Genomic DNA, 27,466 nt, shown 5'->3' with positions numbered 1-27,466 from the left:
CTAAAGCTGGGTGGCAGGACAGGCTGGCGCCACCTCGATTGCCCAGGAGGGAGAGGTGTTTTGACTGTGTTGTGGCTATGGATGATAGCTCCAGGATTAACTTGTCCCTCTCTCTGAGTTCAGCCTACAGTCGGGTGATGTCTGTCTCCAATTGTGCAAAGGTAGGATGGTAATTCACACACACGCACCCATGTTTGTTAACCTCCCTGCTAAAACCCACCTGCTAGCCTAGCCTCAGGCTAAAAACAAACATAGCTAGACTTAGCAGGAGTTGATGTAGTCCAGAGAAGGTGAGGGGAAAAGTGCGATCAAGCATTAAAATTGGCACAAAGTCCATAAAAGTGCAAAAAGCTTAAAATTCTCAATAAAAGCGACTGGCTAGCCTAGCCACCAGGCTATAAACAAACCTAGCTAAGCTAGCAGTAGTCGAGGCAGTCCAGTAGGCCAGACACAGCTGACAGCCAATTTAAGATTACAACTTAAATCCCAAATGTCCAACGACTAAAATCTTTTACCTTGTCAAAACATATAGGTAAAACAACCAGGATCTAAAAGTGTAGCATAAAATTGTGGCTTAAAAACAGGATAAAAATGTCAATTTATGACAGAGCTTCTGATAGACAAACACAACGCTGATGCATCTTAATGGTCAGTATGAACAGGATAGAGAGTAGGCTTGTCTTTTACATTGTTCATATGTACAGTTCTTGAGTTACCTTCCACCATTGGCTACTCTTTTAGTTATTGTCAAATTTAAAATGTGAGCTTCCTTGTTGATAATTAAATTACAGCAAAAAATAAAAAATATTTATGTAAGTCATTTAAACATGAAGAACACATAAAGAATTAACTATAGAATCAACATTTAACCATGAAGTTATCCCCCCAGAAAAGATACCTCTCAGGTCATCAGAAGTGCAGCCCTGCTCTTTTATTTTCTCTTTCTATCTGTCAGCGCTGCCTTTGTCATGGTCACAGGCTATAGATAGAGTTGTCAAGTTGGACCTGCGGGTCGTGGGGTCGGGGAACCTCTTCACTTCTGTTGACCTTCAGACAGACAGATTTATACACTGTCAAGTCTCTGTGCAAGTCTCGGCGCTCCCACCACAGCACACACAGTGCCTTTCATGATCAGAGATAACTATAATAAAGACGTCAGACTTTGACCCCTGTCACTCTTCATTTCACAGGTAATTGTCATGATTGCTGAATAACACACAGATTCGTAACAAATACATTAGCCAAATGAGGTGAGGTGAGGACTTTGATGGGTAGCCTGTCCGTGCTCTTGTCAGAGATGGGCTGTTTGGGGAAAAAAAACAACTTGACTGATTTGCAAGTATAATCATGGTAAATTACTTGTAGCTCATTTGCAGATTGTTGTCAGCGAGATGGAATGCAGTTTACCCATTTGACAGCTTAGTTAGCAGTCCAAGGACTTGTGAAATATCACACGTCCTATTTTTCCAATTTGGAAGCCACGCAGGGAATGTGAGACTGGAAATTGTGAGATTAAGCTGAGGTTCACCTCCAGCTCCCACTGGGCATATGTCATATATTTCACAATAATAAAGAATTGTGACTATGAATTAAAGATTTTATCTGTTTTGTTTCTATTTATTGTTGTCAATAAAACACAAATGTATTTTTTCTAAGTTCCATAAATTAGACATTTCGTAACTAAACAAGTAACCAAAGGGCAGTAATTGCAAGACCAGAAGGGCTCAGCTAACAAGCTAACAATAAATGTGAATTATCATTGTCATGGCATCGCTGCATTTTCATCTCTTTTTGTGTTACCCCATGTGGGTAAACAAGCGGTTGACATAAGTTAATTATTAATTAAACATGAAGCAGAGAGAGAAAAGCATGGAGCAGTCCCTAAAGAGACCTCTAAACAAACGGGGCGTGGAGCAGGTACCAACGCGACCCCGGTCCCAAGAGTGCTGTCTGTGGTGAGACTGCCGACTCACTAATGAGCTGTTTGCAGAACTGGGTACACAGTGACAATGACCCCTGACCTTCACCCACACCGTCTGGGGAACAGTAAGGGTTAGAGAAGAAAAACCTGCCCTATCTGTGCTGCTTCTTCACTCCCTGCTCCTGGTCAAATGAGTTTTGTGACTCTGCTGCCTTGCTGCGCTTTCTCAAATCTCTCTCTCTCAGAATGAATCGCTGCAGCTGAAGAGCAACATTTCTTTCCTTTCTCAAATTGACCCTGCGGTGCTTCATAATGTCATAGCGTTAGGAACTTGATAACACTGGCTGAGCTTCACAATCACTTACATAATTACTATTGTAAAAGGGCCATAATGAGCATATCGAAACACACAACCTTCAGGCACTCTATCGCCATCCCCGTTTTTAATTATCCTGAACATACAGGATTTTTTTTTTTTCCTCACAAGTGTTCTTTACAGTGAAAGAATATGAGATACTAATGACCAGTTTGACAGTTTGATAGGGGGGAGATGTGTGTTTGAGGATGCCAGCGCGTCGGCCGCCGAGCCCAGCGACAGTAAAAACCCATCTAATTAACCCTCCTGGTATGACATCATGTGATTGAATTAAAACCACATCATCTCCCTCTGGGTTTGCCTGGAAACAAACCCCAACAATTCATTCGCTAAGCTTTAATTTTCAAACCTGTTTCCTGATGCAAAGATAATTACCAGCTTCATCTCGGGTGGGTTTTTGTTCCATCCGCTGTTCATTAATAACGATAAGAGGTTGGAGGTTAAAAACCCATTTAATTGCCTTTATATTAATGACATTATGAATAGCAGGGACTGTAGAGTCTAATTCTGTCCAGTAGTTAGTCTACATGCAGGGCCCCCTGGAGGGCCGCTCATTTTGCCAGAGTTACACCACGGCAAAACTAGAATTAATGTGCGCCACACTTTAACAGTGATGACAAACATGCTCTCCAGCAAGGAATTATCTTGAGAAATGGCTGCAGAGACAAACTCTCCCTCTCTTCCCCTCCTCTCCCTCTCTCTCTCTCTCTCTCTCAAACACATACACACACACACTCACTCCAGCTGAAATTGCATCATGAATCCCCATTTTGTAAACAGAGTCCAATCAAACTCATTTTAGATATTCTATTGCCTTTCAGGGCCCCAGCACTAATTAGAGTCTCTTTACCCTCATGTCCTGTAGAGGTGAATTCCTTCCCACCTCCGAAAAGAACTGCAACCGAGTCGGGCACTGATGACTAAATTGTACTCTACTTAGGAATAATGATAATGAAAATGCCTCTCAGCCAAGCCATTTCACCCATGAATATTGCAAAGAGGTAATTTCAGCGAAACGTTGGCATTTTAACTAATTTAAATTCCTGTTATCTCTCCGGTTTTTGGCTGGTTTTATGGTTACTGGAGCAGATTTAGTTGTGTATGCATTATGGCCACAAGAGCTTAACCATACATCTGAATGCTAATTAAACATTTGAATAATCAGCTGAAAAAGTAGTACAACATGGTGAATGCTGCCTTATTGTAAGTGAAGCTAACGTCTAAGCATCTAAACCCTGATTTTCTCTTAAATTTGCATTATTATTTCTTTGCTGCTAGTTAACCCTTTAACCGATGCAGTTGATTATTTCTTTGTTTCCGTCCCTCTACTGTCAACACCTTCCTGCGTCTGCTTATTCTCACATAGTATGAATAAAGTAAAAGTTCCCGAATTTGTAGCATAATGATCTTAACTAAATAGCACAAGGAACTTATTAGTTTACAAGTATCACCAGCCAGAAATGAGGCCAAGGGGGGATGATGAATGAGTATATTTCCCCAAGCAAAAGGCTGACCTGGATACTGCTTTCTTTCCTCTCCTTCCTCAGTGCCAAGTGGGCCACCATTTTTCACTGGCCTCACACTTAGCCACAGACAGGCTTATTCAGGCCCATGCTAAAGGTAGCCCTGACCCGCAGTCCGCCTCCGCCGCCATCCTCCCTCTGCACTCATCCGAAAATTGTAATCCCTTCGCCAGGGCCCCGTAATTTGATCAAATAGCATGCACCCTTCCCCACCACTTATTGGCCAATTAAGTCAAGTTCTCACGCAGGGGGTCCAGCTGGCTCGGTGTTATCTGGGGATGAATTGATTGAAGCCATTCCACATCTATGAACCCTACTTTAATGATGTAGGTGATAATACTTGTAATTCTTCTCAGTCAGGGGACTCATGGGCGCAGCTGTTACCGCAATAATCCTTGTCCTGATACACTGAAGTACCAGCAAGGCATTAATCTGTCTCTCAGATTCTCCTCCGCCAGGTTTTTCTCCACCCTTTCCTCCCTCATTCCTGCCTTTGCTTATGTCTGGTAGCTAATACTACATCTGTGAAATGTGACATTGAAGGTGTGCGCATAAAAAAAAAAAAAAAAAAAGATGAGGTGTAACACACGATTGTGGGGGATTTGATGTTAATGATTACGCACTGCTTGCATTCTCCAGTTCGGGCCCTGACCACTTTGTTAAAAAAAGACAATCCCACCCCCCCTACCCCTCCTCCAACTACCATGACAACTTAAGAAGGATAGATTTAGGACTGAAAAATCAATAAATACATGCATTAGTTTCAAAGGCAGACATTAACATTCTAAAACAGACTTCTCTATAATCCTGCCTCTAGCCATTCAGTCAAAATATCAAATTATCATAATGAGGTCTAACTGCATATAAATGCTAAGCATTAAAATCAGAGAAGGAGGTTACACATAATGCAATACATTCTTTATTACAAATTGCACAGTATCTCTATATAGGTACATCTCTCTATAGGCTCCTCACTTAATATTGTAACATGAATTTGCATTGCAGCATATTTCATTATCGTTAAAACTATGACAATGAGAATAAGTAATGATAGAGCAGGAGTGTCATGTCCTCATGCCTTTGTTTTGCATATTTCTTCATAAAGGTGGAATACTTTGTCAAAAATTAAAAATACAACACGTGACCTGAATTTGAGGCATATTATGCACAAAAGAGTTGAGCGCGCTCTTAAGAGTGTCGACGTTGTCTTTTAACTTGAGATCAGAGAGTAAGAATTGCATAGGAATTAGTCTGAAAGTGTAGCCTCCATCCCTCCTAAGTTACTCAGTTAGAGATGGGAGAGGAGGCCGCTGGGACCTTGACAGGCTCCGTTTTAGACAGTCAAATCACTGCAGTTTTTCCACTTCTGAAGAACATGGAGCCATTTGAGCCATACACACACAAACAGTATCTAATAACACGCTCCAAGTCACCATTAGGTCACGATTAGGGTCCTCAGGGGTGCACAGATCTGTCAGGGTCAGGGGTTACCAAAGCCAGGTGGAGTCTGGGACAAATTTATCAAGGGAATGAGACCGTGCAGGCTACGCTACAAAGTATCGTCAACAACGGCGAACACATGCAGGCCAGCTGGTGCTCTGTGACACCGACAACACTCACCTGCCAATAAAGAATGAAGATATTTCCTCTACAATTCATTAACCAGCCTCTCTTTTGTGTCTCCCTTCAAACGCTATGCTGGGCATTTACTGTCTGCAGTTATTAAAATAATTTCCACATAGTAATGTTCACAAGGCAGAGTATCCATTTATCTGTGCCATTAAATTTACATTGCCAACTTCTGTAAAATGTATTTCCCTTAAAGCAATTGTGTCTTGTAGGGAAACATAAAATCTTACATTTTGTATTATGTGTGTAAACTTAAGTATACTGATAGAATTTGCAAATCACTCTGAAAATGCATTGAATAACGATGAATAATACATAACCGCTGTACAAATTAGACTGGTGTGAGCTCCAGCGTGCCCCGCTACGAGTGTTCGCTGAATGCCATGAAAGATCTTGATATTATGGATGAAAAATTGGGCGAGTAAGCAGCACTAGCAAGCTGGATCAGACTCATGGTAAACAATTTAGCGTGGGGGGGGTGTACAGTAATTACTGCTTTCAGTCTCATTTAGAAAGCCTGTTGGCGTTCGGGAGCATGATGTCACTACAATGCTGGATGCGTTTCTCGATTCGTGATGCGTAGATATGAACAGTGATTTAAGTGACAGGACGTTTGAGCTGTCATGCCAGCTTTGAACACTTCCTACCCCCCCCCACCACCCCTTTTTTTTTCCCTTTTTTTTTTTTTTTTTTTGCTCCCCTTCTAGACAGTGTCACGCCTACTTTTGTCTGAACACATATTGCTCAGTTTAACTGCTACTTTTTTGTCTTACAAATGTGTGTGTTTGTGGGGGAAGAAGCCATAAATGATCAGCAACCTTGAAGTCTGTTTATGTCTTCAGCTGATATAGGGGGGGGGGGGGTTCATTGAAAAATCAAATGAAGAAATGCATTATGTACATTTATGTGCATACATAGCAAATTAGCAAAGCAGCACGGGTTTGCATATGTATGTATGTGTGTATGTGTATGTGTGTGTGTGTGGCTGCAGGATAAAATAAGCAACAAGCATTTTGGGCTTGTAAACACAAACATAGAGGAGCGTCTGTTGGTTTCTGTCCTTATTATTTTTGGCAGGGTTGCATATGTTCCCTGTGCAGAGCCGAGCTTGATTATCATTCCAATCAGCAGAGGTGGAGAGAGTCACATTAATTTGTAGTAATTAATAGCACTGCTGCATCTGACAGCACATGCTAACGAGACCCTTTGATTGTTTGGATCTCTAAGTGTGCCTCTCCTTGTTTGCATCACCTCGGAGGAATTCGTAATATCAAAGCTTAGCGCTATCTGATACTTGTCAAAATGCAATTTATAAAAGTTTAATTCTTTTATTGATTTAGTTTAGGTTTGATGCCTGCAGTGTCAGCTCCCCTGGTAGAACTTAGTGGATTCAAATGCTTGTCACCAGCTCGGCCTCCTTTTTACTGAGAACAATTGCCATAGGCCAGCCCAACAGGCATGGTTTAATTGCCATTAATTAAAAGCATAAATCTTTTTCTTCAGTTGCTCTGCTCTTAAACAGGGCTTTGCGTAGCTGCTTTTTTCCTGTGCTTGTCAGAATCCCTCCTGGCTAGTCAGGGTTCAACCCCCCCCTCCTCCCCCCTTTCCTCCCCCCTTTCCTCCCTCCTCTCTTCCTCCCTCCCTCCCTCACTCCCTCCTTCCCTCCTCACCCCCCCCCCTCCTCCTCTCTCTGCTCACCAGACGTTTCTGGAATCATCTTTTTAGCACGCTCCTGCATGATCTGACGTGAAGTGCGGGCAGCATGGTGATATTTAGTAAACCGGCTTCCTTCTTTATTGATGTATAATGAGGTCAAATGAATCCCCTCATACGCATGCTTAGATGGCTCCTTGCCTCAAATCCTTTCTGACAGCGAGTAAAACAGCCGGCAAACACAACGCCAGCTCCCAGAGACATGGTTGTGAAAAAGCAGGAGAGGGAGGAGGAAAAAAAAAACCCTCTTTTATACCTTTTGCAATTTCCCTCCTGTCTAGTCCTTAATTAGACACTTATTAGCCTCTGAACAGTATTGCTCTTCTGCTCTAAGCCTCTAATACTGCAAATACTGGATGGTAGAATTAACATTAATGCCAGGTTTATTATCAAATGACAGCTCTATTTACCTTAAGAAAAAAGAAAAACATGATTTGCTTTTTTTTTTGTCGAACATTAGATGCTTTCATAAAACTTCTGTTTTAATTGCACCACATTCTGCAGTTTAACATTGGTTGTATGTTGGGGTGATGTGTGGCGTCACCCAACACCCCAGCCATGGTTTAAAAAAGGGATCACTGGCATCTTAAATTATCAGTGGTGTCAAAACAATTCAATTCCCTTTCGCGGCCAGGCCTCGTCCCCTCGCCCTCAGCCCGGCGCCCACCGCTCCTGGGTGGCCATGTCACCGTCAGCGACTCATCGGAGCCCTACGCCCGTTTACGCATATTAGCTTTTTGCCTCATCTGGCAGTATTCGCAGCCATTCCCCCTGTGCAGCTGCATATATAGTCAGGGCTGAGCCTTCCCAGGCCTTATTAAAGCCAAGAGAGTGTTTCAGTTCAGGGTCATTGAGAGAGTGCAGCACATAAATATGTTAGGGCTGCACTATCAGCCGGTCAGTTTACTGGGGGTGATCGATGATGGTCCCAGCACACTCGCCCAACAAACATCTTAAGCGGATGCGGTTTTTGCTTAATTGGGAGCTTTGCAGCTCAGATCCCGACTTATTTGATGTTGATGATGAAGTCCCATGAAAGCTGTGAGATTCTTGTAAACTAAATGTGTATGCACGCCGTCTTCATTCGTACGCTGGTCAGAACTGTTACCCGTCAATTTGACCTGCATAGTTTCCCTCTTCATCCGAGGGCGTATGAACGCACACACACACATACGTACACGCATGCCCCGAGCTCATTTTTAATCCTTGCAGCTCACTGTGAAGGCAGGAGGAAGTTCCAATTAAAATTAAAATAAGCTCTTTTAACGGTCTCTTAAATTGACAACTGAACAATGATTTTTGAATTGGTATCTGTCAAAGGTCTCGGAAAATCCTCAGTTGATAAGGCCCAACGCATCCAATTAGTAGCAGAGTAGGGCCTCAGCCAGTAATGATTTCCAGGTCCCTTAAGATGTGGCGCGGACACTTATTGCAAATTACTGACAAAGAGCCCTGCTGTATTGATGAGGGGGAGAACAGCCAAGTCTCCATGTTCCCATCAGGTGGACGAGCACCAAGAGGGGCCTGAAGGAGAGCCCGGGTGTCTCTCTCTCTTCCTCTCTCTCCCTCTCTGCAGCCATAATGTGGCCTCGCTATGTAGCTCATATATATAGCCCCCCTGCTGACACGGACTCCGAGAGACCAGCCTCTCTTGACATGAGCCCCAGCTCAGGGAAAATGCTAATGCTAACATGAGGGAGGTGTCAGGAGCGGATCATCAATAATGTCTGCAAGTTTACTGCCCTCTTCTAATTATAGCTCCTATCTCTCAGGGCCGCAGGAGGCTGCAGGGCAGCTACTTAATTGAGCTGAGGTAGATTTCCTTCCCTATCATATCCGTGGCCCCATTGTTTACAGTCCTTGAAACTGATTGAAAGGAATCAAAAGATTCATGGAGATGTGATTCAGTGCAGAATGTATTTGGTATGCAGGAAGAATGAATAAAGGAGGATGATTCTTGCTGGTCAGGTAGGGATTTAGATTTGAAGGCCATACGGTAGCCAGAGGTCATATCATTTATTCTCAGCATTGATGCTTCTGGAATGCTCTATGTGCTATGTATTCGCTTCTCTGCGTTCCAGCTCGTCCTGGCACCAGAAGGGCAAATGAGAGCAGCCGCTATGACAGTCAAGTAACTAGCACCGTTCACCTCAGTTATGGGAGTTAATAAATAGATAATCACATTTTGCATTTAGATCTGCTGCTTGTGTAACGTTTCCTCCACAGTCTCTCGGGAGCGTTGCTGCGGGTCCACAAAGCTCTCAGGCCATGTTAAGTCCCCAGATGTTTCCAGGAGTTTGAGGCTTCCATCCTGCTGTAGGCTCAGTAAAGAAGGTGTTGACCCTAGTGACCTGAGCCTGCTTCCATTGGGTGAGAGAGGGCCGCTCCATACTCTGTGCTTCAGGGTCAAATGGTTGGTAGTTTGTAGTTTCCTCTAGTTAGATGTTTGTTGCAAATGACTGTTGAGGACTGAGAGGATTCGGGCTGTTAGCGGAGTAGGTATCTCCGGCAAGGGAGAGGGATACGTGATGTTTTTGACATTTTGCTCAAGGGGATGATTTTGCTTCCATTTTCACGTGTGAACACAGCATGAGCCGGCTGTTGATTGGTGATTAGCGCTAATGTCATTGTTTATCTTTTTATAATACATACAGAAATATTTGATTTTTGATGCTTTGTCTGCATCTGTTCATTGTCTGCACGCCTGCGTTTCTAATCCCCAGTAAACTTGTAGCCCTCTGCACGTCTGTGTTCCTTTAAGATGAGAGAGGCTTTGATTTCCCCCATCTTTGTGTCACACTGACTGGCATACTATTTGACAGGTGGAGTTAAAATAGAGAAAATTGTGGATGAAAATTCGTCAGTCTCAATCTCTTGCCCTGGGCTGTAGGCAGCAGAGACAGAAGCCCACTGCTTTGTGTCAAATGTTTATCAAAGGGCCTGATTAAATTGCTGTGTTCAGGGTAACAGCCTAATAGAAAAAAAATGAAATCCCTATACCTTGGCAAGCAGTCCTTGTATGATTGTGAACAGAATAAAGCGGGCGGGATACCGGGGTGCCAGAAGAAACCTCTGACCAGCCAGCTGTAAAGGAGGCTGGAATATCATATGCCCTTTGTTGTCGCAAAAAGAGACGCAGGGTCTGAGATCTGTTGTTGTTCTCACTTTCCTCTGTCTTCTCAATCATTCTTTTTTTTCTCTTTATTGCTGGAGGAAATAAACCTGGCCCCTTTTGCTGAGGCTGGCTAGCTTCCCCTGGCCATTCCTCTCTGTTTTGTTTCAAAAGGGCAAGGCTCCCCAGCCTGAGCAGTTTGCCCTGCAGTCCCACGCCAGGGGCGATGCTTGCCTCAGCTGCTTCATCACCGGGGGACTGGGCTAACGTCTCCTGACTGCACTTAGCTGTGTTTCTCTGATACGGTCATATCACATCAGCCTGGGCACATGTGACATTGCATCTCTTCCTAACTTTAAGCAGTTTGTTGCCATCCATGTTCTTTCTGCTTTTATCTTCTCTTTTTTGAGTGATGTTATGATTTGTTGCAGTATTTTCTGGCAGCGCCGCTGCCACACATTTGTGTCGGATAACAGGGCCTATTACAAGATCTCTCGATCTGGCCAGTTTTCCCCTACAGGAGACACAGGGAGCTAGGCCTCCCCCCCTCCCAGTTTTTTTTTTTTTTTTTTTTTTCTCATCCTTACCCCCGCATTTGAATTTCTAGATAATAGGCTTTGACTTCTGGCTGCACGTTTATGGGTCTTTTCATGTTATCAGCTTAGCTCATAGCGTGGAGCTGAAGAACACAGACTCCTAGTGACAGGCCAGCCAGTCAGCAAGGCGAGCCTGTCAGGATCTCTCATACACTAATGATTTCCCTTTAGTCTATTTTCTGTCTCATTGGCCGTTTCCTTCAAAAACAAAATTGCTCATTTAAATTCTCATGCCTGGGGCATTTTGGTCTTCAAATATTGTTGGAAAGTGAAAGGATTAGGCAAAATATGCTTTTTTAAAATGTTAATATATTTTCTGGTTCACTTTCTCCTCTGAGGCCAATTAGGGAATTTCTGCTGGCTGCATTAATGTCAAACTGACATCCCCAGCTATAATTACACTGTGCTTGAAACCTAACTTTCACTTGTGGGTAGATGAGTGTGCCTTGCAGTGACACAGAGACTCGCTCTGCCAGCTTTTGATCATTTAATCATTGCTTGCTTTCTTTCACTCTTTCCTCCCTTGCTTGCTGATGATTTCACCTTTTATTCTTTCTGTTGCAAAATGCAGCGTTGTGTTTCATTATTCACCGCCGTATTTTGCAGGGTTCATTAGTGACATCATCCCTCCACTTTGCCCGCTCACAATAACACAAGAAGAAATGGGATGGTCCCTTCAGGTGCAGATACCATATGTACATTGTTTACTCGCTTGATTCACGATTTACATTGTGTAGTTTGTGTTTTCTGCATGTTTTTTTTTTTTTTTTTTTTTTTTTTACGGTGCGGGGAGCGAGCGTACTGTCAGGAATTGAAGGATGGGTAATACGTGGCACAAATGCGCCGTGCCTTTGCCAGTTCTCCTTATGCTGCAGTTCTGTGTCAAGACCAGGGAGTCGCTTAATGATGGTTAATGCCTTCACCATGAATATGAATGCCTCCACAAAGTGCATCTGAAACCATGTGGCAGATCCCGCTTGTGATTTGGGCTCCTTTTGCCTGTCAGTTGCCATGGAGCCACTGATATTTAATACATTCTAAATATCTGTGAGGAAAAAGGTAGATTGATATAAAACCAAATCATCTACTTTAACATAAGAACAACAGTTATATTGATAGTAGAGATTTTGTGGAGGTGTGATTTGTGTACTAATGTGCAGCCATTTTCATATTTATACACTCAGAGTGAAAGAAAAGTCAGGTTGCATTGAGACGTGAATGTGTTTGACACCGGATTTTCTCTTAAATCAGATAAATATTTCAGGAGAGAGGGGGAAGACGCTTCAGTAGTGAAGAGTTTCATGTTTTAGTGAAAGCTTTCAGGGCTTTATGGTTATGGTCAAGCTGTTATCTGGCGTCAATACCTAAGTTTTCCTCTCTCCAGGTGGGAATACCTGCGCAGGGATGTGATTTGAAGCCAACCTTCACCGCCGGTATGAGGTTCGGAGCTCATTTCTGACACCGAGCGTCGCTATCAGATGAAAAGGAGGCTCTTTTTGAAGGAGAGACACTCCTCCTCATTTCCCTCCAACAGCTTGACAATGGCGACACCAGTCAAGTTAACGACCCTGTGATTGTTTTGAATTTCCACGAGCCAATGTTGGACACCGTCAATCTGTTACAGTATGTGCTGTTGCTGGCTCTGGGGAGGAAGAGAGAGAAAAAAAAAAAAATCACACAGCACAGTTTGACAAAGTGCACACAAGCTTTCTCAGCTACTCGTAATGTCCATCGGCCACCCCATCCACCCTCTTCTCCCCTCCTCCTCCTCTTCCTCCACCTCCTCCTCCACCTCCTCCTCCTCCGTCTTTTCTCCTCGCCTAACTCTGTTTGCATTGTTTTACCATTTTGCTTGGACTTCAGGTAATAGGAAATGGCACTGACCCCTCCTGATCCCCCCGATTACCTTTGTGAAGCGTGAATGTGGTATGAAATCACACATCAGGAGACGAGTTGTAATTATTTTTGCGATGCCATCAGCATGGATCAATCACTCAGGGAGGCTGCTAGTGGAACGCCGCTCGCAGCCATGGATGGAGCCAGCAGCGACCCTCTTTGACTGACAGCTTTGGTAATTAAGTGATTGTATAGACCCCTCTGACTGTTATAACAACCTTGTCAGGGCCAGTCTGCGTTTGGAACACACTCGAATCAATGTGTTCTCCGCTCCCTGAGCATCTCTGATCATGTACCTCAGACGGAAGCAGGAAAAAAAAAAAAAAAACAGAATCCTTTGCAGTGACATTGCTTTTCTTAAATATTTGTCATGGCAAAAAAAAAAAATACTCTCATACATAATACAGGTTTTTAAGAATGTTTTATTCTCATGGCAGCTCAGAAGTCTTAATAACCTTGATAAATAAAAGCTGATTTTACTCAACGTGTACTTTCCTCTTTCATTATGTTTAGAATCATATGTCATAAAATACTAACCTGTGCTTAAAATTTGAATGTCACATGTTTCATTACCGCACGGACCCGTGAGTGGAAATGACGTTTAGAGGTCGGAATAATATACAATATGTCCATCTTAAATGTCACATTGCACTCGTGCTGCAACCTTTAATTTCAAAGCTCCTGGGATGTAATTTTGCATTGAAATTTGATTCCCATCATGGTATCATCTTAGCCTTTTCCATCGCATGGAAATGAAAAAAAATGTTCTCCGTCTGCCAGAGGAGAAGTACGGTGTCCTGCATGTGTAATCTGATCACTAATACACTTGTAAAAGAGAATAATTGGTGCGAATGTTCCCCAACTATCACAACATCCACCTCACTGAAGTGCAGCTGTAACAACTATAATAGAGTGATGTGTCATTTATTACTCATCAGTTTAGAGCTGCAATCAATTATTAGCCAATTACTAAATGAATCACATATATTTAGATTCATTGTTTAGTGTCTTTCTCTCATTCTCTGACTCCAGCTTCTCTTATGTTATTTTCTTGTTTCTTCAGTCTTTGATAGCAGTAAACTGAGCATCATTGTGTTGTGGACTGTTGGTTGGGACAGAAGAAGACATTTGAGGATGTCATCTCAGGCTTTGGGGAAATAGTGATCCACATTTTTCACCATTTTCTGACATTTTATAGAGCAAACTACTAATCGATTAATTGAGAACAGATTAATCAGAAATGAAAATAATTGTAAACTTAATCAGTTTACGATCATAGACACTCAGAGTTTAGTCTATCATTTACATATCGATTGTCTGAACTACTAAATTCAAGGAGAGGATGCAAAATTGTGAAGGTACCTAATGAACACAAAACTACTAAAAACTTCAAATGTTTGAGTTTTTGATAAGTTAAATCATAGCTGAACTTTTGAAAGGAGTCTCTACTGTAAATATGTTCATTATGACATCTGTCTGATTATTAATCCTGCAGTGTAATAACACAAAGTATTTCCTGTGTGTTTGTCTTTTGATTTACAATATTTGGACTCCATCAACACACCATAAATCAAAGAATAAGTTCAGTTCTTTGCCAGTTGATGTACAGTTTTGTCATCTCTCCTTCTATAAAATGAGCCACATCAGTCACTTCTTCCACAACTTCACTCAACTTGATCTGATGTCTGAGTTGAACAAACTGTTGCTTCAACTCTAAGAGGTCTGCAAGTCAAATCCAAGCTGTTCAATGTTATTTTCTTGCCTTATTCAGAGAAATTCTTATCAACGCTTTTGATTATTTTGACCTGTCATTTTCTCTCTTGTCAAGCATCTAAAGGAAGAGAACAAATATTTTCCAAGAATTTTTTTTCCACTAAAAGTGCAAAGATGCTTTTAGTGAACGTCCAAACAAATCAACAATTGATTTGAACGGTGGTTCTTTGGAGAAATGTGTTTGTGTTGGCTCTCAACTTCTATGTCAATTAACATAAGATCACTGCATCTCTCCTTCTACCTTCTCTTGGCTTATCGTGACCTCTCGGGAATGTTACCAACACACACGCACGCACGCACGCACACACACACACACACACACACAAGATTAAGTGTGTGATATTTGCTGGACCCAGATACTTCAAAACACATAAGACCTCCGTGTGCCCAGGTGTGAAAACGGTCTTGAAGTCTGGGAAGATATTTCACACAGGTTCATTTTAACTTCTTTTTTTTTCTTTACTAGAAGTAAGTAGTCATTGCAACAGACTGATTTGCAGCGACATGGTTCTGGGATTTTAAAGGATTTGATTTTGGGGGATTGTGAAGCTTCCTGCACATTTTTATTAAATGACCTAATAGAGGTTTGACAGCTGTACGGCCAGTCGCACCATCCTGGGACACGTTTAATAAACACACTTCTCCTACTCAAACACCTCCAAACAGAAGAGATCTCTGGCTGATATATTGGGTTGATTAGTCATTATGATCTTCTGACCGTGAAGTAACCGGAAATCATACATACCGTTACACAGCTCCGACCATCTGTTAAGACAACGCTGCTGGGACGGTCAGTCAGACTTTAGGCCACACCCTGCTCATCCTGTACACAACTATATCAAACATTTAGATCAGCACTTCAGCAAATTTGACTCACTTGTTTCTAATTCAGTAAAATATCCCCACAAATATTTAACTGCAAGTTTCCAAACAAGAAATAACTTTTTTTGTGATTTTATTCTGTAAATTTGTTGACACAGTAATAATGTAAAGTTCTCCTCAGTCATGCAATTTCAATTTAAACGTTTTAATGACTTTTGATTAGATCATAAATAAGTGATGTAATTGTGTTTCTTTTCTTGAGTGACTGTTTTAGATGACAGTCTGAACAGATGCACTTTGTCTTTTTAAGTGATCTTTTCACTCACGGTTTGACTTTGTTCTGCAGGCGCGTGACAGGTGCACGCACCTTTTTACTGGACTCTGAATTTTGTATTGAGATCAAATTACATTTACATTGAACTGGGAAAAACGTGTATTTTAAAAATTCTGCTTTTTAAAAGTGGATACTTGAAAATCATACCAAAATCCAAATGAATTTTTCCACTTTCATTATTTAGTCCAAACCAATCAATCAAATGGCCTCTCATCTATCCTGATTGGATCTTGCTTTTCATGACGTTGTTCCACAGATGTAGTGTCATTTTAAAAAAATGAGATCTGCTCTGTGTGATCATTACAAGAACAGAAACCAAGCAAATTTACAGAAACTTATTTTACCCTTTACCATGTCTCTTTCTAAAAGTTGTACAACCACTCCTACACACACACACACACACACACACACACACACACACACACACACACTCCATCTGTGTGTGTGTGTGTGTGTGTGTGTGTGTGCAGCTCCGGCTGGTCCAGCACCTCTCCTGCGGTGATTGACAGTCTAAATGCGGGGTGTCTCTTTGTAAACGCTGCAACTGTGCAACCTAAAGGTCGCCAGCGGTGAAGTGACAGCTTACACGCAAAGCCGCCAGAGAATCAATATGGTGCCAGCCACTATTACACTGTCCCATCATCGACCATCAGCTGAGGCCAATAAGACGATACCCTAACTGGTAGCATTCAATTTGCTCCTGCGGCGCCTTAAAGCTAATAAAGCGATTGATTGTTCCTGTTTTCAGTTGATGAACAACACATTGACTGACATGTTTAAGCATCGCTTTGATCTGATCTGAGCGATTTGTAGGGAATAAGGTTTAGAAAGGGCCTGATTACAGGCTGCAGGATATTCTAATTGGCTCTCCACCGGGGAGATAATGTCTTTTATATTTGTTCCAGGTTGTTTCTATGAGTGTCACTTTGCTTTTAGACTGAGCTCCGTTAATGGCTGACTGCTTGATGAATTTAATATCCTCTTCTTCAGCTGAAATGTGAAGCAACTCTGCTCATTAAAGGGCAGCTGGCTCTCAGTCTGCTGGTGAACTTCACTCCGGTTGACTCTCACTCTGTCGCCGCCTGCTGCTCAAACTCTGCCAGCAAACACAGATGCTGTCTGTTCACTTCACTGCGACATTTAAGAGCATTTAACTCAAATATAGGAAATTTAATTTATGTGACGTAAAGCCTGATACTGCTCGATTTTTAAATTCAATTTGTTGCTGAAATTGAAAATTAACACTTTTTTTTTTTAAAAAAAGAGAAGAGCCACAGAAAGCTGCTGTAAGGAAGAAGAGTCAGACAGTAAATGTTTGAGCACATGTGAATCCTCAAAATATTAAAACTGATGAGATGCAGCTTGTTGATAATTTAAAGCTTTGACTTATTAATAAAAAAAAAAATCTGGTGCAACCCTGTAAGAGTTTGTAGAAATTAAACAAGCCATGAAGAAGAAGTTCAACTCAAACACACACAGCTATTTTTTTTTTTTGTAAAAATATGAGATTTTTGTTAACTAATAGTTTTAATAGATTTATTTACAATGTGCTGCTTGCAAAGAGAAACGCCAAATATATAAAAATAAACACAAACAATAAAGTAAAGGCGTTTGAATTGATTAGTTCCGTTTACAAATGCAATTTTAAAAAAATGAGCAATTAAATCGAGAACAAACCTACAAGTCCGGATTAGTGAACAGCGTGAACATCAGCATAAAATCCTCATCCGTCTCACATCTGTAATCATCATCAGCACCATCATCATCTTCATCATCATCATGGACCTGCTGGAGAGAAAAAAAAAACAAAACAAAGCAAAACAATAATAAAAAAAAACTAAATAAACTCGCTCGATGATTCATTTCATCAAATTCCGGGAAAGTGCGGAGGCTGAACTGAAAGAAAAAAATCCATCTGAAAGAGAAAGAAATCACACACGTCCGCCTAAAAAAAAAAAAAAAAAGAAAGAAAAAAAAAGTGGCTCCTGAGCTTACATTCACCTATCTATGAGAAGTGGCATTTCCTCATGAACAGAGAGCGCAGAGCTGCAGCCTCGGAGACACTTTGTCAGCTGAACGCAGCACAGCAGCACATTTTCCTCCATATCCTTCAAATCCACGTCGAGGGAAAAGTGCTGAATTTCTACTACCTTTGAACGCTCATTAGCACCTCATAATTACTTCACTAATTAGGATGACATGGTTATTAACAAGATGCGCTGTCATGACAGTCACCACCACTCCTCCCCATCTCTAAATATGTCGACCTTGCGGCTCTCAGAATATCCAGAAAGAAAAGATGCCTTCATGACACGGCGGCCGCTCATCAAGACGCGATTATGGCCTGATTTTCACATTTTTAAAAATTTTTTCCCTCCCCAAAATGCTTTTTTCCCCTCCTCTCAATTAGAAATCAGATCTGAAATTTGACTATTTTAAAATATGGCAACAGCTGAGCTGAGGCGATCTCCTTTTAAACTATTAGTCACAACTTATAGGCTTTGAAAAGTTTAACAAGATAGAGGAAGATTGTTGAAAGACTCAATAAACTTAAATAATATCTGGAAGGAAAAGAAATGTTTATAATTGATCCTACCATAGTGCTGGAACTGCTGTGGATATTTGCCTCTCAGTTATCAAATTATTTAGAGTTGAGAATTTATTTATTCTTCTTCTTCTTTTTTTTTTTTTTTTTTTAAATTCTCCACTTCCTGAGTCTTTTCTCCAGCAGCCTTTTCATTAAGAAAATGTTTCCAGCATGGCCTTAAAGCACATGCATGTTTTTTTTTTTCCTCCTTTTTTAAAGAGCTATACTAGAATTCAATTCAATTCAATGGTTGGCTTGAACTGTCTAGATAAAGAAACAACTCCCTGATTGGTGAGGTGTCGGAGCCGGTCATGATGTAAACCAATGGCAGCGGAGGAAGGTGGGGTGGGGGGGTGTGGGGAAGGAGAGGAGGGGGGGGAGAGGAGAGAGAGAAAAGGCGTCGAGTGTTTATTATAAAGGAGAAAATATTAATTCCCCCTCGCCGTGGGCCGTGACGTCAGTATAGGAAGTCATTGTAGAGCAACACTGGAGCGATTAGCAGCAAAAAGGGGGAGCCTGATGTCGAGGAGTCAGCCCTATGTATATCTCTCTATACGCCTCAACTTTTAACACAAAGTTCAATATCCAAACACAAAAAGGGACGTGGACTACGCAGACCCACATTTTCACTGAATGTAACACCTTGGACCATAGGCTACCTGAGCCGCTCCTAAACGTGGATTTTGTTTCTTTCCTGGGTTTATTTGTCAGCTATTTTCTTTTTAATTCTTTTTTTCCCCCTCCTTTCTAACTCAGAGTTGATTTTGTTGACTTTCTTGTGATTTGCAATCGGAGGAGAGAAGCATCTCACTGTTGTTATGAAGACTTCATCACTCCTTTCTTAATATGGAAGGATCCAGCGGGTCGAGTTTTGGGATAGACACTATTTTATCCAGCGCTTCTAACTCTGGTAACCCAGTGCTCATGAACGGAGATTTTCGGCTCGGCGACAGCAGGACAGCGGATTTCAGGAGCCAGGCAACCCCGTCACCATGCTCGGAGATAGACACTGTGGGAACAGCCCCCTCATCCCCCATCTCGGTCACCATGGAGCACGCCGCCGATCCGCATCTGGTCCAGGACAGCCTTCAGCATCACCACCATCACCACAACCAGCCGCAGAGTTTGCCGCTGTCGCCTCAGCAGCAGCAGCCGCTCGCCGGGGCCGGCTGCGCCCCGAGGACTGCCACCTCCTCGTTTTTAATCAAAGACATTTTAGGCGACAGTAAACCGCTGGCAGCCTGCGCACCTTACAGCACCAGTGTATCCTCACCGCATCACACGCCAAAACCAGAAAGTGCCACGGCTCCGGACGGCTTCAGGCCCAAGTTGGAACAAGACGAAAACAGAAGCAAGCTGGACAGAAGAGACGATATTCAGAGTGAAATGAAATGCAACGGTAAGGACTTATAAAATACTATTTATCTCAGAAAGACGCTAATTAGGCTAAATGATTAATTTACTTAAAAATACAGTCTGTTAAAAGCTGTTGAAGTTAATTGCTGAAGGCTACATACAGACAAGATGTAGCCTGTATAATATAGACCAGGGACTTACTACAAATAATGAAGTAATAATAATAATAATAATAATAATAACAATAACAATAATAATAATAATAATAATAGTCTTGTTCTTTGTCTTACTTTGAGCCTCCTTTATTAGTCTAATAGATGTGAAAACAGATGTAAGCCTAGTGATTTTCCCCGTGCGCGGGCCTCCCTAGTGGGTCAATTAGAGAGATTATTGTTCTTCCTGGAGGGGGGATCATGGTGCACTGAAAAACAGCTACAAATAGAGATGGATTGACATATTGATTTCTCGTTTTCTGAAGGAAAAGAAGCACACACCAAAAAAAAAAAACTTCAGGTGACAAATACACCCAAATTTTCTTTCTTCATCGCTCTTCACTTTCTGTTTCTCTCTGCCACACGTGTCTCAGTAGATGACTGTGAGCAAGTATTTATACGAGGTGGTGAAAGTTTGACTGGAGGCTCGTGAGCACACACACACACGCCTCTGTATGCTTCTGATATTTATTGGTTCAGTGTTGAAAGAAAGATTGAATAAAAATTGTGAACAGTAAGTGAAACATTTTTTTATTTTAAAAGTAGGCCTGTTTATTTATGTGTCATCAGTAGTTTAATCGCTCTTTCTCGCTCTGTGTTCAGGGACTAAAGAAGAAGGTGACCGGGAAATCTCCAGTAGCAGAGACAGTCCACCGGTGCGCTCTAAAAAACCCCGCAAAGCACGGACAGCCTTTACCGACCACCAGCTCAACCAGCTGGAGAGGAGCTTTGAGCGACAAAAATACCTCAGCGTGCAGGACCGCATGGACCTGGCCGCGGCTCTCAACCTGACAGACACACAAGTCAAGACCTGGTACCAAAACAGACGGTAAGCATGAAGATCACCACCACCATCATCACCATCATCATCATCATCACCGCTGCAGACACAACAAACACAAGCAAAGCAGGATCCAACTGCTGCAACAACACATTTGTTTTTTGGTGCTTTAAAAAAATCATCTTGAACGATCCAGTAATATTTAAGTGAAGCAGAACAACAGTTAGATATTTATAATTTGCAGTAAAAATAATTTTACCTTATTATGAGAGTTATTACATTGTTAAAGAATCACTTCCCGAAATAAACATTTATGAACTCCCACGTTTTCTGTCTATCGATCACATTTATGATCAATATTTTTTTTTTTCTTAAGTTGCTTCATAATTTTTTCAGTCATTCTGATTCACAGTTTGACAGGCCTGCATCACTTTTATTCACATTTCTAATCCATGCAGAGCCACAGCGGAGCACACAGACACGCAACACCTTTATTCCAGTGGTTGAGGCGGTGACGCAGAAGGCCCGCCGACTCTCTACATTTGTTATTTGAGATAAACCAGTAAAATCTTCTCTTAACATTTTTATTCGTTTGTTGATTAAATTAGTTGCTGACATTATGACGCATTCAAAACAAAGTTTAGTCTCGTGTCATGTCAGAGAGTGTTTTACAGGAGGAACTGACATCACTCATTTTCTGAAAATCATTTTTGAAGGTTTTTATTTACCTTCCTGGTTAAATGCTTTTTCCAGGAATATTACTTATAATTATATTTAAACTCTTAGCAGGTAATCAGTGCATATATTTAATTTTTGAAAGTGTCTGAAAATATATAGAAAATATATCTATATTATACATCTCGTGTCCGCGGGATCAGTGTTAACAATCTTCCTGACTTTATAAAACGTCTTTTCCACCGTCATGTAAAATGCTGCAACTTTTCCATTTTACCTGCGACCCTTCACAATAAAGCTTCATTGAAATACTTTGTTATTATGCTTTTTTTCCCGGGTCTTGTACAGGTGTGAGAAAAGTATGCTTGGAGAAGTTTGGACTAAAGCTTTTCATTAAGGAGACCTCAGACTTGATATTTCCTTTTTTTTTTTTTTTTTGCCTAATTAAACCTTAACCATAAATTCGTGCCTGCAATAATTAGGCCTCTGCATACCAATTAAGGGGGCGTTTGGGGAATTAGCAAAGAGACCGAACTGATTAAATAATTCATCTGTTGTATTTTGATCTGATTTCCAGGACGAAGTGGAAGAGGCAGACGGCGGTGGGACTGGAGCTCCTGGCTGAAGCCGGAAACTACTCGGCCTTACAGAGAATGTTCCCGTCGCCCTATTTCTACCACCCGAGCCTGCTGGGCACCGTGGACAGCACGACGGCAGCCGCGGCGGCCGCAGCCATGTACAGCAGTATGTACCGGACTCCTTCCACGCCGCATCCCAGCCTCCAGAGACCCCTTGTCCCGAGGGTGCTCATTCATGGCCTTGGGCCGGGGGGGCAACCGGCACTAAACCCCCTGTCTAACCCCATGCCCGGCACACCGCATCCGCGATAAAACACGAAATAAGACGATGACCAGAAACCTGGTTGAACACGTGATGTGAGTAACTGCATCGGAACCACATTGCAGGACTTTTTCTCCCCCCAAAAAAGACACATTTAAAGACATTTTACAGAAGTAAAGGAGGTATTTAATATAGGCCTAAATAGCCTAAACCCAGTCCTAAAGACTCTCTGTCCAACCGAGACAGACCACGAGGACTGCCCATGTCTGATTGTTTGTTTGTTTGTCTTTTGTACAAATACACTTACATTAGCAAATAAACTTATAAAGTTTATTAGATGGAGAAGAACGGAATGAATAAAGAAGTAATGATACTAATTCAATTGCAGACGCTTCTATTGAAACTTGAGTCCAAATTTCATTTTTTTTACGCAAAAGAAAAATCGAACAGGAATTTTAATCAACTAATAAATGTATTTATTATATTTTCTAGATGATAAACTGGGTGTTGAATTAGAACGTTTCTCTAAATAACGTCATAGCACTTAAATATTTATTTTCCGAATTATAAAAATAGTTTCTCTCTATTCTGTGGCTCTTATCTTATTAAGGCAAATTTTATACAATAATGATATTTGAACCCACCGTAATTACAGTGATGGCTGACCCACATAATCTCAATTTACACTATGCTGACATAATTTTTATGACATAAAGGGATCAACGTAAATAATGTGTTATAAGAGCATATGGTCTATAAAGCGGAGGATGTTTAATTTAGTTTCAGACTGGTCACCGACTGGAGGTCAGTTTACACGCCTATACATTTATGTTTACCAGCACATATACATATGGATGCGCAGCAGCTGATTGGTGGTGGGATGAATGGTTTGATGAGTCGGGTATACTGGGAATGTGGTCTTGGCTTAGCAGCTGTTCCCTGGGAGCACAGCAGACAATAAGCCTGGATTTCTCAGCGTGAGCGATCAGGCGCAGGATCAGGAGAAGAAGCCTGCAAGAAAAGAGAAAAAAAAAACTGCTGATAATCTGCTCATTCTCAATAACCAATAGCCGTTAGTGAACTTGTTTCAGGAAGTTTTGAGGGAAAAATAATCTCTAACAATCTCTAGTGACCCTATAACGCATTATGGTATTTTCAGTCTCACTTAAATTTTTGCATCATCCTTTTAATCATTTGCATGTTTGCATCATCCTGCTTCATCACCTTTTTTAAAAAATAGTATTTTTAAATGTTTTTGGACTAAATGATGAGCGTGTTGTTCTCTGTGGTCCTCACCGTTTCTCTGAAGCTGGTCTCTACTGCGGCAACATGCTGGTTTAAGAGGAAAACTAAGCAAATACAGCGCGGGACTGACATTAAATGTTATCAAAACACTTTGATTTTATTTAGCCTCCTATACGCGCGCACCCCGGAGAATATGGCGAGGAGGTGCTTCGTGTGAATTAATGCCTCGGGGCCCGTTTGTTTGGGTTTCTCTTCTTAGACCTCATTGCTTATTGCAGTGAGACAAATTGACCTTTGCTGGTCTATAAAAAAACGAGGAATGCATGCAAATCTTCAGTAGAAATACACGTTTTATTTCCCGTTTTACATTTTTGGTTTAGACTTCAAATTCTGCAACGATTATGAGCGCTTGTTTATGCTTTTATCGTGAAATGTTATTTTCATTCCGGTCATGTTAGTGGAGATGCAACGCTTTAGCATTTTAATGCAAGTTCTGGATTTTTTATTTTTTTTTATTTTTTAGAGAAATGTCTTTTTAAGCGAAGTGGTGGTGTAGACACACATTGTAAACACACACGCGCGCGCGCGCGCATGCACAAAAAACCCACAGACACCATAAACCATATGACAGCGGTGTCAGTTTGCCAGTGGAAGCAGTAAACACAGGCTTAAGTTTAGCTGCGTCTTAATACTTTGAACACGTGTTAATGTAGCCTGTTTAAGCCGCCTGCTTGTCATTCACTGCATGGACACCTCTCTCAATCATTTAGTGGAAAACAGTCCCGTTGCGCTGCTTTTCACTTTCTGCAGCTCGCACTTTTGCTGCATGCATGGACACAAACCATTAAACGCGTTTTCTCATTTCACCAATTTGCGAAGACAGAGCCAGAGTTTTTTTTTTTTTCCTGTCTGGAGCTCAATTATAGAGCGCTCATCCTACAGATACTACCGTTCAGAGAAATTACACTAAATACAATATCCATTCTCATTAAATCTCAGAGTTTATTGATAATAGCGCGAGGCTGCAGAAGAAGCGTTTGGAGAGCAGACTGTTGGAGGATTTAATCGTTCTCTTCTTGGCCTTGTAAGCAATGGGAAATGATTGCGAAAAAAACAGTTCTGGCCTATATCGCCAATGTTGAAAAATATTAGCCTACCATATTGACCCTACAGCTTCTGCCCATTACTGCAGTATAGTGCCGACGCATGTTGTTCATATGCATGACTTCTGCAGCATTATTTATTTATTGCACTCTGCGGGTGGGAGGGGTGTGGGGGTGTCGGCGGTTGTGCGGGCTGTTCCAATTCATTAATAATAGCCTAAGCCATACAGCAGCACTGAATTAATAGGCTGCTCCCATCTCATGCTACCTGGCAATTTTTGGCGTTGCTATAATCAGATTTTTGTATCAGTCTTATTTTTTATTTATTTATTTGTTTGTTATTTGGTAGGCTAATTCCGCGAATTTATAGCACAAACAAAGCAGCTGAAATCTTTCAGTCAGTTTAAAGTGGGCCACAGTGAGTCTGAGTCAAACTGGCAGCATGAAGCTGTCTGCCATGTTTTGCATTTGTTATGGACTCAGTCGATGGCAGAATGTAAATTTATTATTTTTGTTATTAATATTAAGATATGATTTTATATTCGTGCTTGAGGAGGTTTATCAAAGGCGTTAAAAAGTTGAGATGCGAGAGTCATTTTTTTTTTCGACCGATATCATATAAACACGTGAAATATCTTAGAAATCTGTCCTAATAAAGAATGAAATATGATGACGTTATTAAGAATTATCTTTGGACATTTGGACTACAACTTCCTGAGTTGTGGGTGAAGATGTGCAATAGTTGAGGAAACAGTCACTGGTGGAAAAAAGGGCAGCAGACTTGAATAAAGAGGATTAGGCCCTTCTTTTACATGGCGCATATTATCCAGAACAGATGGGCTTTAGAGAGTCGTTTTCTTCTTCTTCTTGCCTCAAGGAACCTTGTTGGGCACTTTAATTGCCACTTTTTCCAACTGATGTAATGGTGGGATATCTTTTTCATTACAATAATGAGGTAACACTTGCTCTCCTTGGCCTCTCATTATCACATCTCCTACATCACTCACTAAACACAAATTTAACCCCACCCCCCCTCCTCCTTCCCCCCAAAAAATCTTAGCGCTAAGTTCTCCTGTACATCTTGTACACTGTTATCATCAGCTGGTCTGCCTCTCCGTGCCTGACTGTGTTGATGCGCGTTGCTGCAGTCCTTTTCATTAAGAGCCTGCAGGAGAATTTCAAGCTCTGCATAATAATAGTTGGACCAGCAGCATTTACAAGGCAGATCGTATTTAAAATGTGTAAATTATAGCTTCTATCATAAATAAGCATGGGATGGAAATATTGAAGGTTACGCGCTCTGCTGCTTTTGCCGACCAAACACATGCATGCATGCATCAAGTTGGGTTACTGTATGGACTAATCATTGTCCAAAACATACACACACACACAAAACACCCAAGAGAAACTAGATGGTCAACCTTGATATTTTCTGTATTTCCTCCAATCACAACCAATCTTTATAAAATCTGAGGATGTGATTATAATTTTCAGAACCTTAAACCAAAGTGTCCTCTGCAGCTACAAGATGGTTCAAAGAGTTGCAGGTCTGCTCCACATGTCTGAAATAATGGCTGAAAATAAATAAGCTACAAGTTGAATCAGTGTCATCCAAAAAGCAGGGAGCTCTTTGTGTGCAACCTCTTCAATTAATTTAATAGAGAAAAAAATAATTTAAAAGGGAAAAACAAAACATCTTTTAACACGGATTAGTTTTTATTTCAGCATTAATGTAGATGATGAAAGATGATGTTTTATTACACGTGCTTATGGAGGCATTGTTGGTCATAAGAAGCTGATTTGAAGTTTTAGGCTACTTGAACATTTCATATTAATTTAAATTTTAATTGTGTATATATGTTTTTTTATTTCAATTGTTATCAATACTTAACTTGGTAGACTCGTCAAACTAAATCTTAACATTCCTGACAGCTCAAAAGACGATATTGTGATGAAATAAGCTAATGACAAATTTCACTTTGAGATCTCTTATTTGATTTCATTGTGTGGTTATTTTAATTAGTTTTGAATCCTGAGATGTCAGTAAATCCACAACAGTGGACTATTAGTTCTTATCCTCAAAGTTATTTTGCTATCTAAACTCCTTAATGTGCACTGAGGTCAGGATTCTGTGCAGCTGAAAGATGAAAGTACATAAAAATCATTATCAAACAGTGTTAATCACAGCTTTCCTTATGTGCAAAGAGTTGACACTCTTCCTGACCTGCAACATGTTACCTTTAGTCCCTCTGTGCTGGTGCAACAAATTAATGATCGGAGGCATCTGTGATAAAAAGTGCTTTATAGCTTTCCCTAACTAAAAATACTCCTAAAGTTTGGTTGTTAAAGAGCAGTGAGTAACCACCAAGCAGACTTGTTGACATGGAGGCTGTAAGCCATCCACTCGTCATCTTATAAACACCCACCTCACGGCTAAGCCTAGACTAGCATAGACATCTGCACCAGTCCCGCTGAATGATGCCGTATAGCTGCGACATATCATAGTTTAAATGGCCTCATCATTTCAGCAAATCCAGCCAGTTTCCCTCTCTCTTTTTGTCAAGTGACAGGACAGCTGATGGCAGAGAAGCTCCGCTACCTTTCAAGTTTCAACCAGGCGCCGTCACATGCGACCGCACAACCAAGAAGAAAAAAGTCTGTCAGCAGTGATGTCAAAAGCTTCAATTTTTACAGAGCAATTAGGGGTTTCATCACAGCGGAGTGATGTCAGGATTCATTACAGCTCAGCAACAGCTAATTGCTTCAAGGTTAAAGTAACAGATCTGACGGCATTATATTTTAAGTGACAGACTCAAATTCTGGTGGTGTTTCACAGAGCACAGTGCTGACATTAAGGGAGTGTGGTTGGGAGGATGGGGGCTGAGAAGCAATTGAAATTACTGCACATTAGGATGGTGATTGGTTGGAGTAGCAGTAACTCTCTGAGGAACACACAGTACATATGGACTAGT

At 41.3% G+C, this 27,466-nt stretch overlaps 1 protein-coding gene across 1 annotated transcript; it reads left to right on the top strand.

Moving 5' to 3' along the window:
* Positions 1-14,117: 14,117 nt before the first annotated feature.
* On the top strand, positions 14,118-22,509 carry barhl2 (BarH-like homeobox 2). Its single transcript, XM_067597873.1, has 3 exons — positions 14,118-19,681; positions 20,454-20,679; positions 21,884-22,509. Exons 1-3 carry the CDS (start codon positions 19,129-19,131, stop codon positions 22,194-22,196), a joined length of 1,092 nt encoding a protein of 363 aa, XP_067453974.1. The 5' UTR covers positions 14,118-19,128; the 3' UTR covers positions 22,197-22,509.
* The last annotated feature ends 4,957 nt before the right edge of the window (positions 22,510-27,466 follow it).

Source organism: Thunnus thynnus, chromosome 8, assembly GCF_963924715.1.
Source record: "Thunnus thynnus chromosome 8, fThuThy2.1, whole genome shotgun sequence".
In the NCBI taxonomy this organism is placed as follows: domain Eukaryota; kingdom Metazoa; phylum Chordata; class Actinopteri; order Scombriformes; family Scombridae; genus Thunnus; species Thunnus thynnus.
Note: the sequence above shows the minus strand (reverse complement) of the source record. Positions and strands in the feature narration are given on the sequence as shown.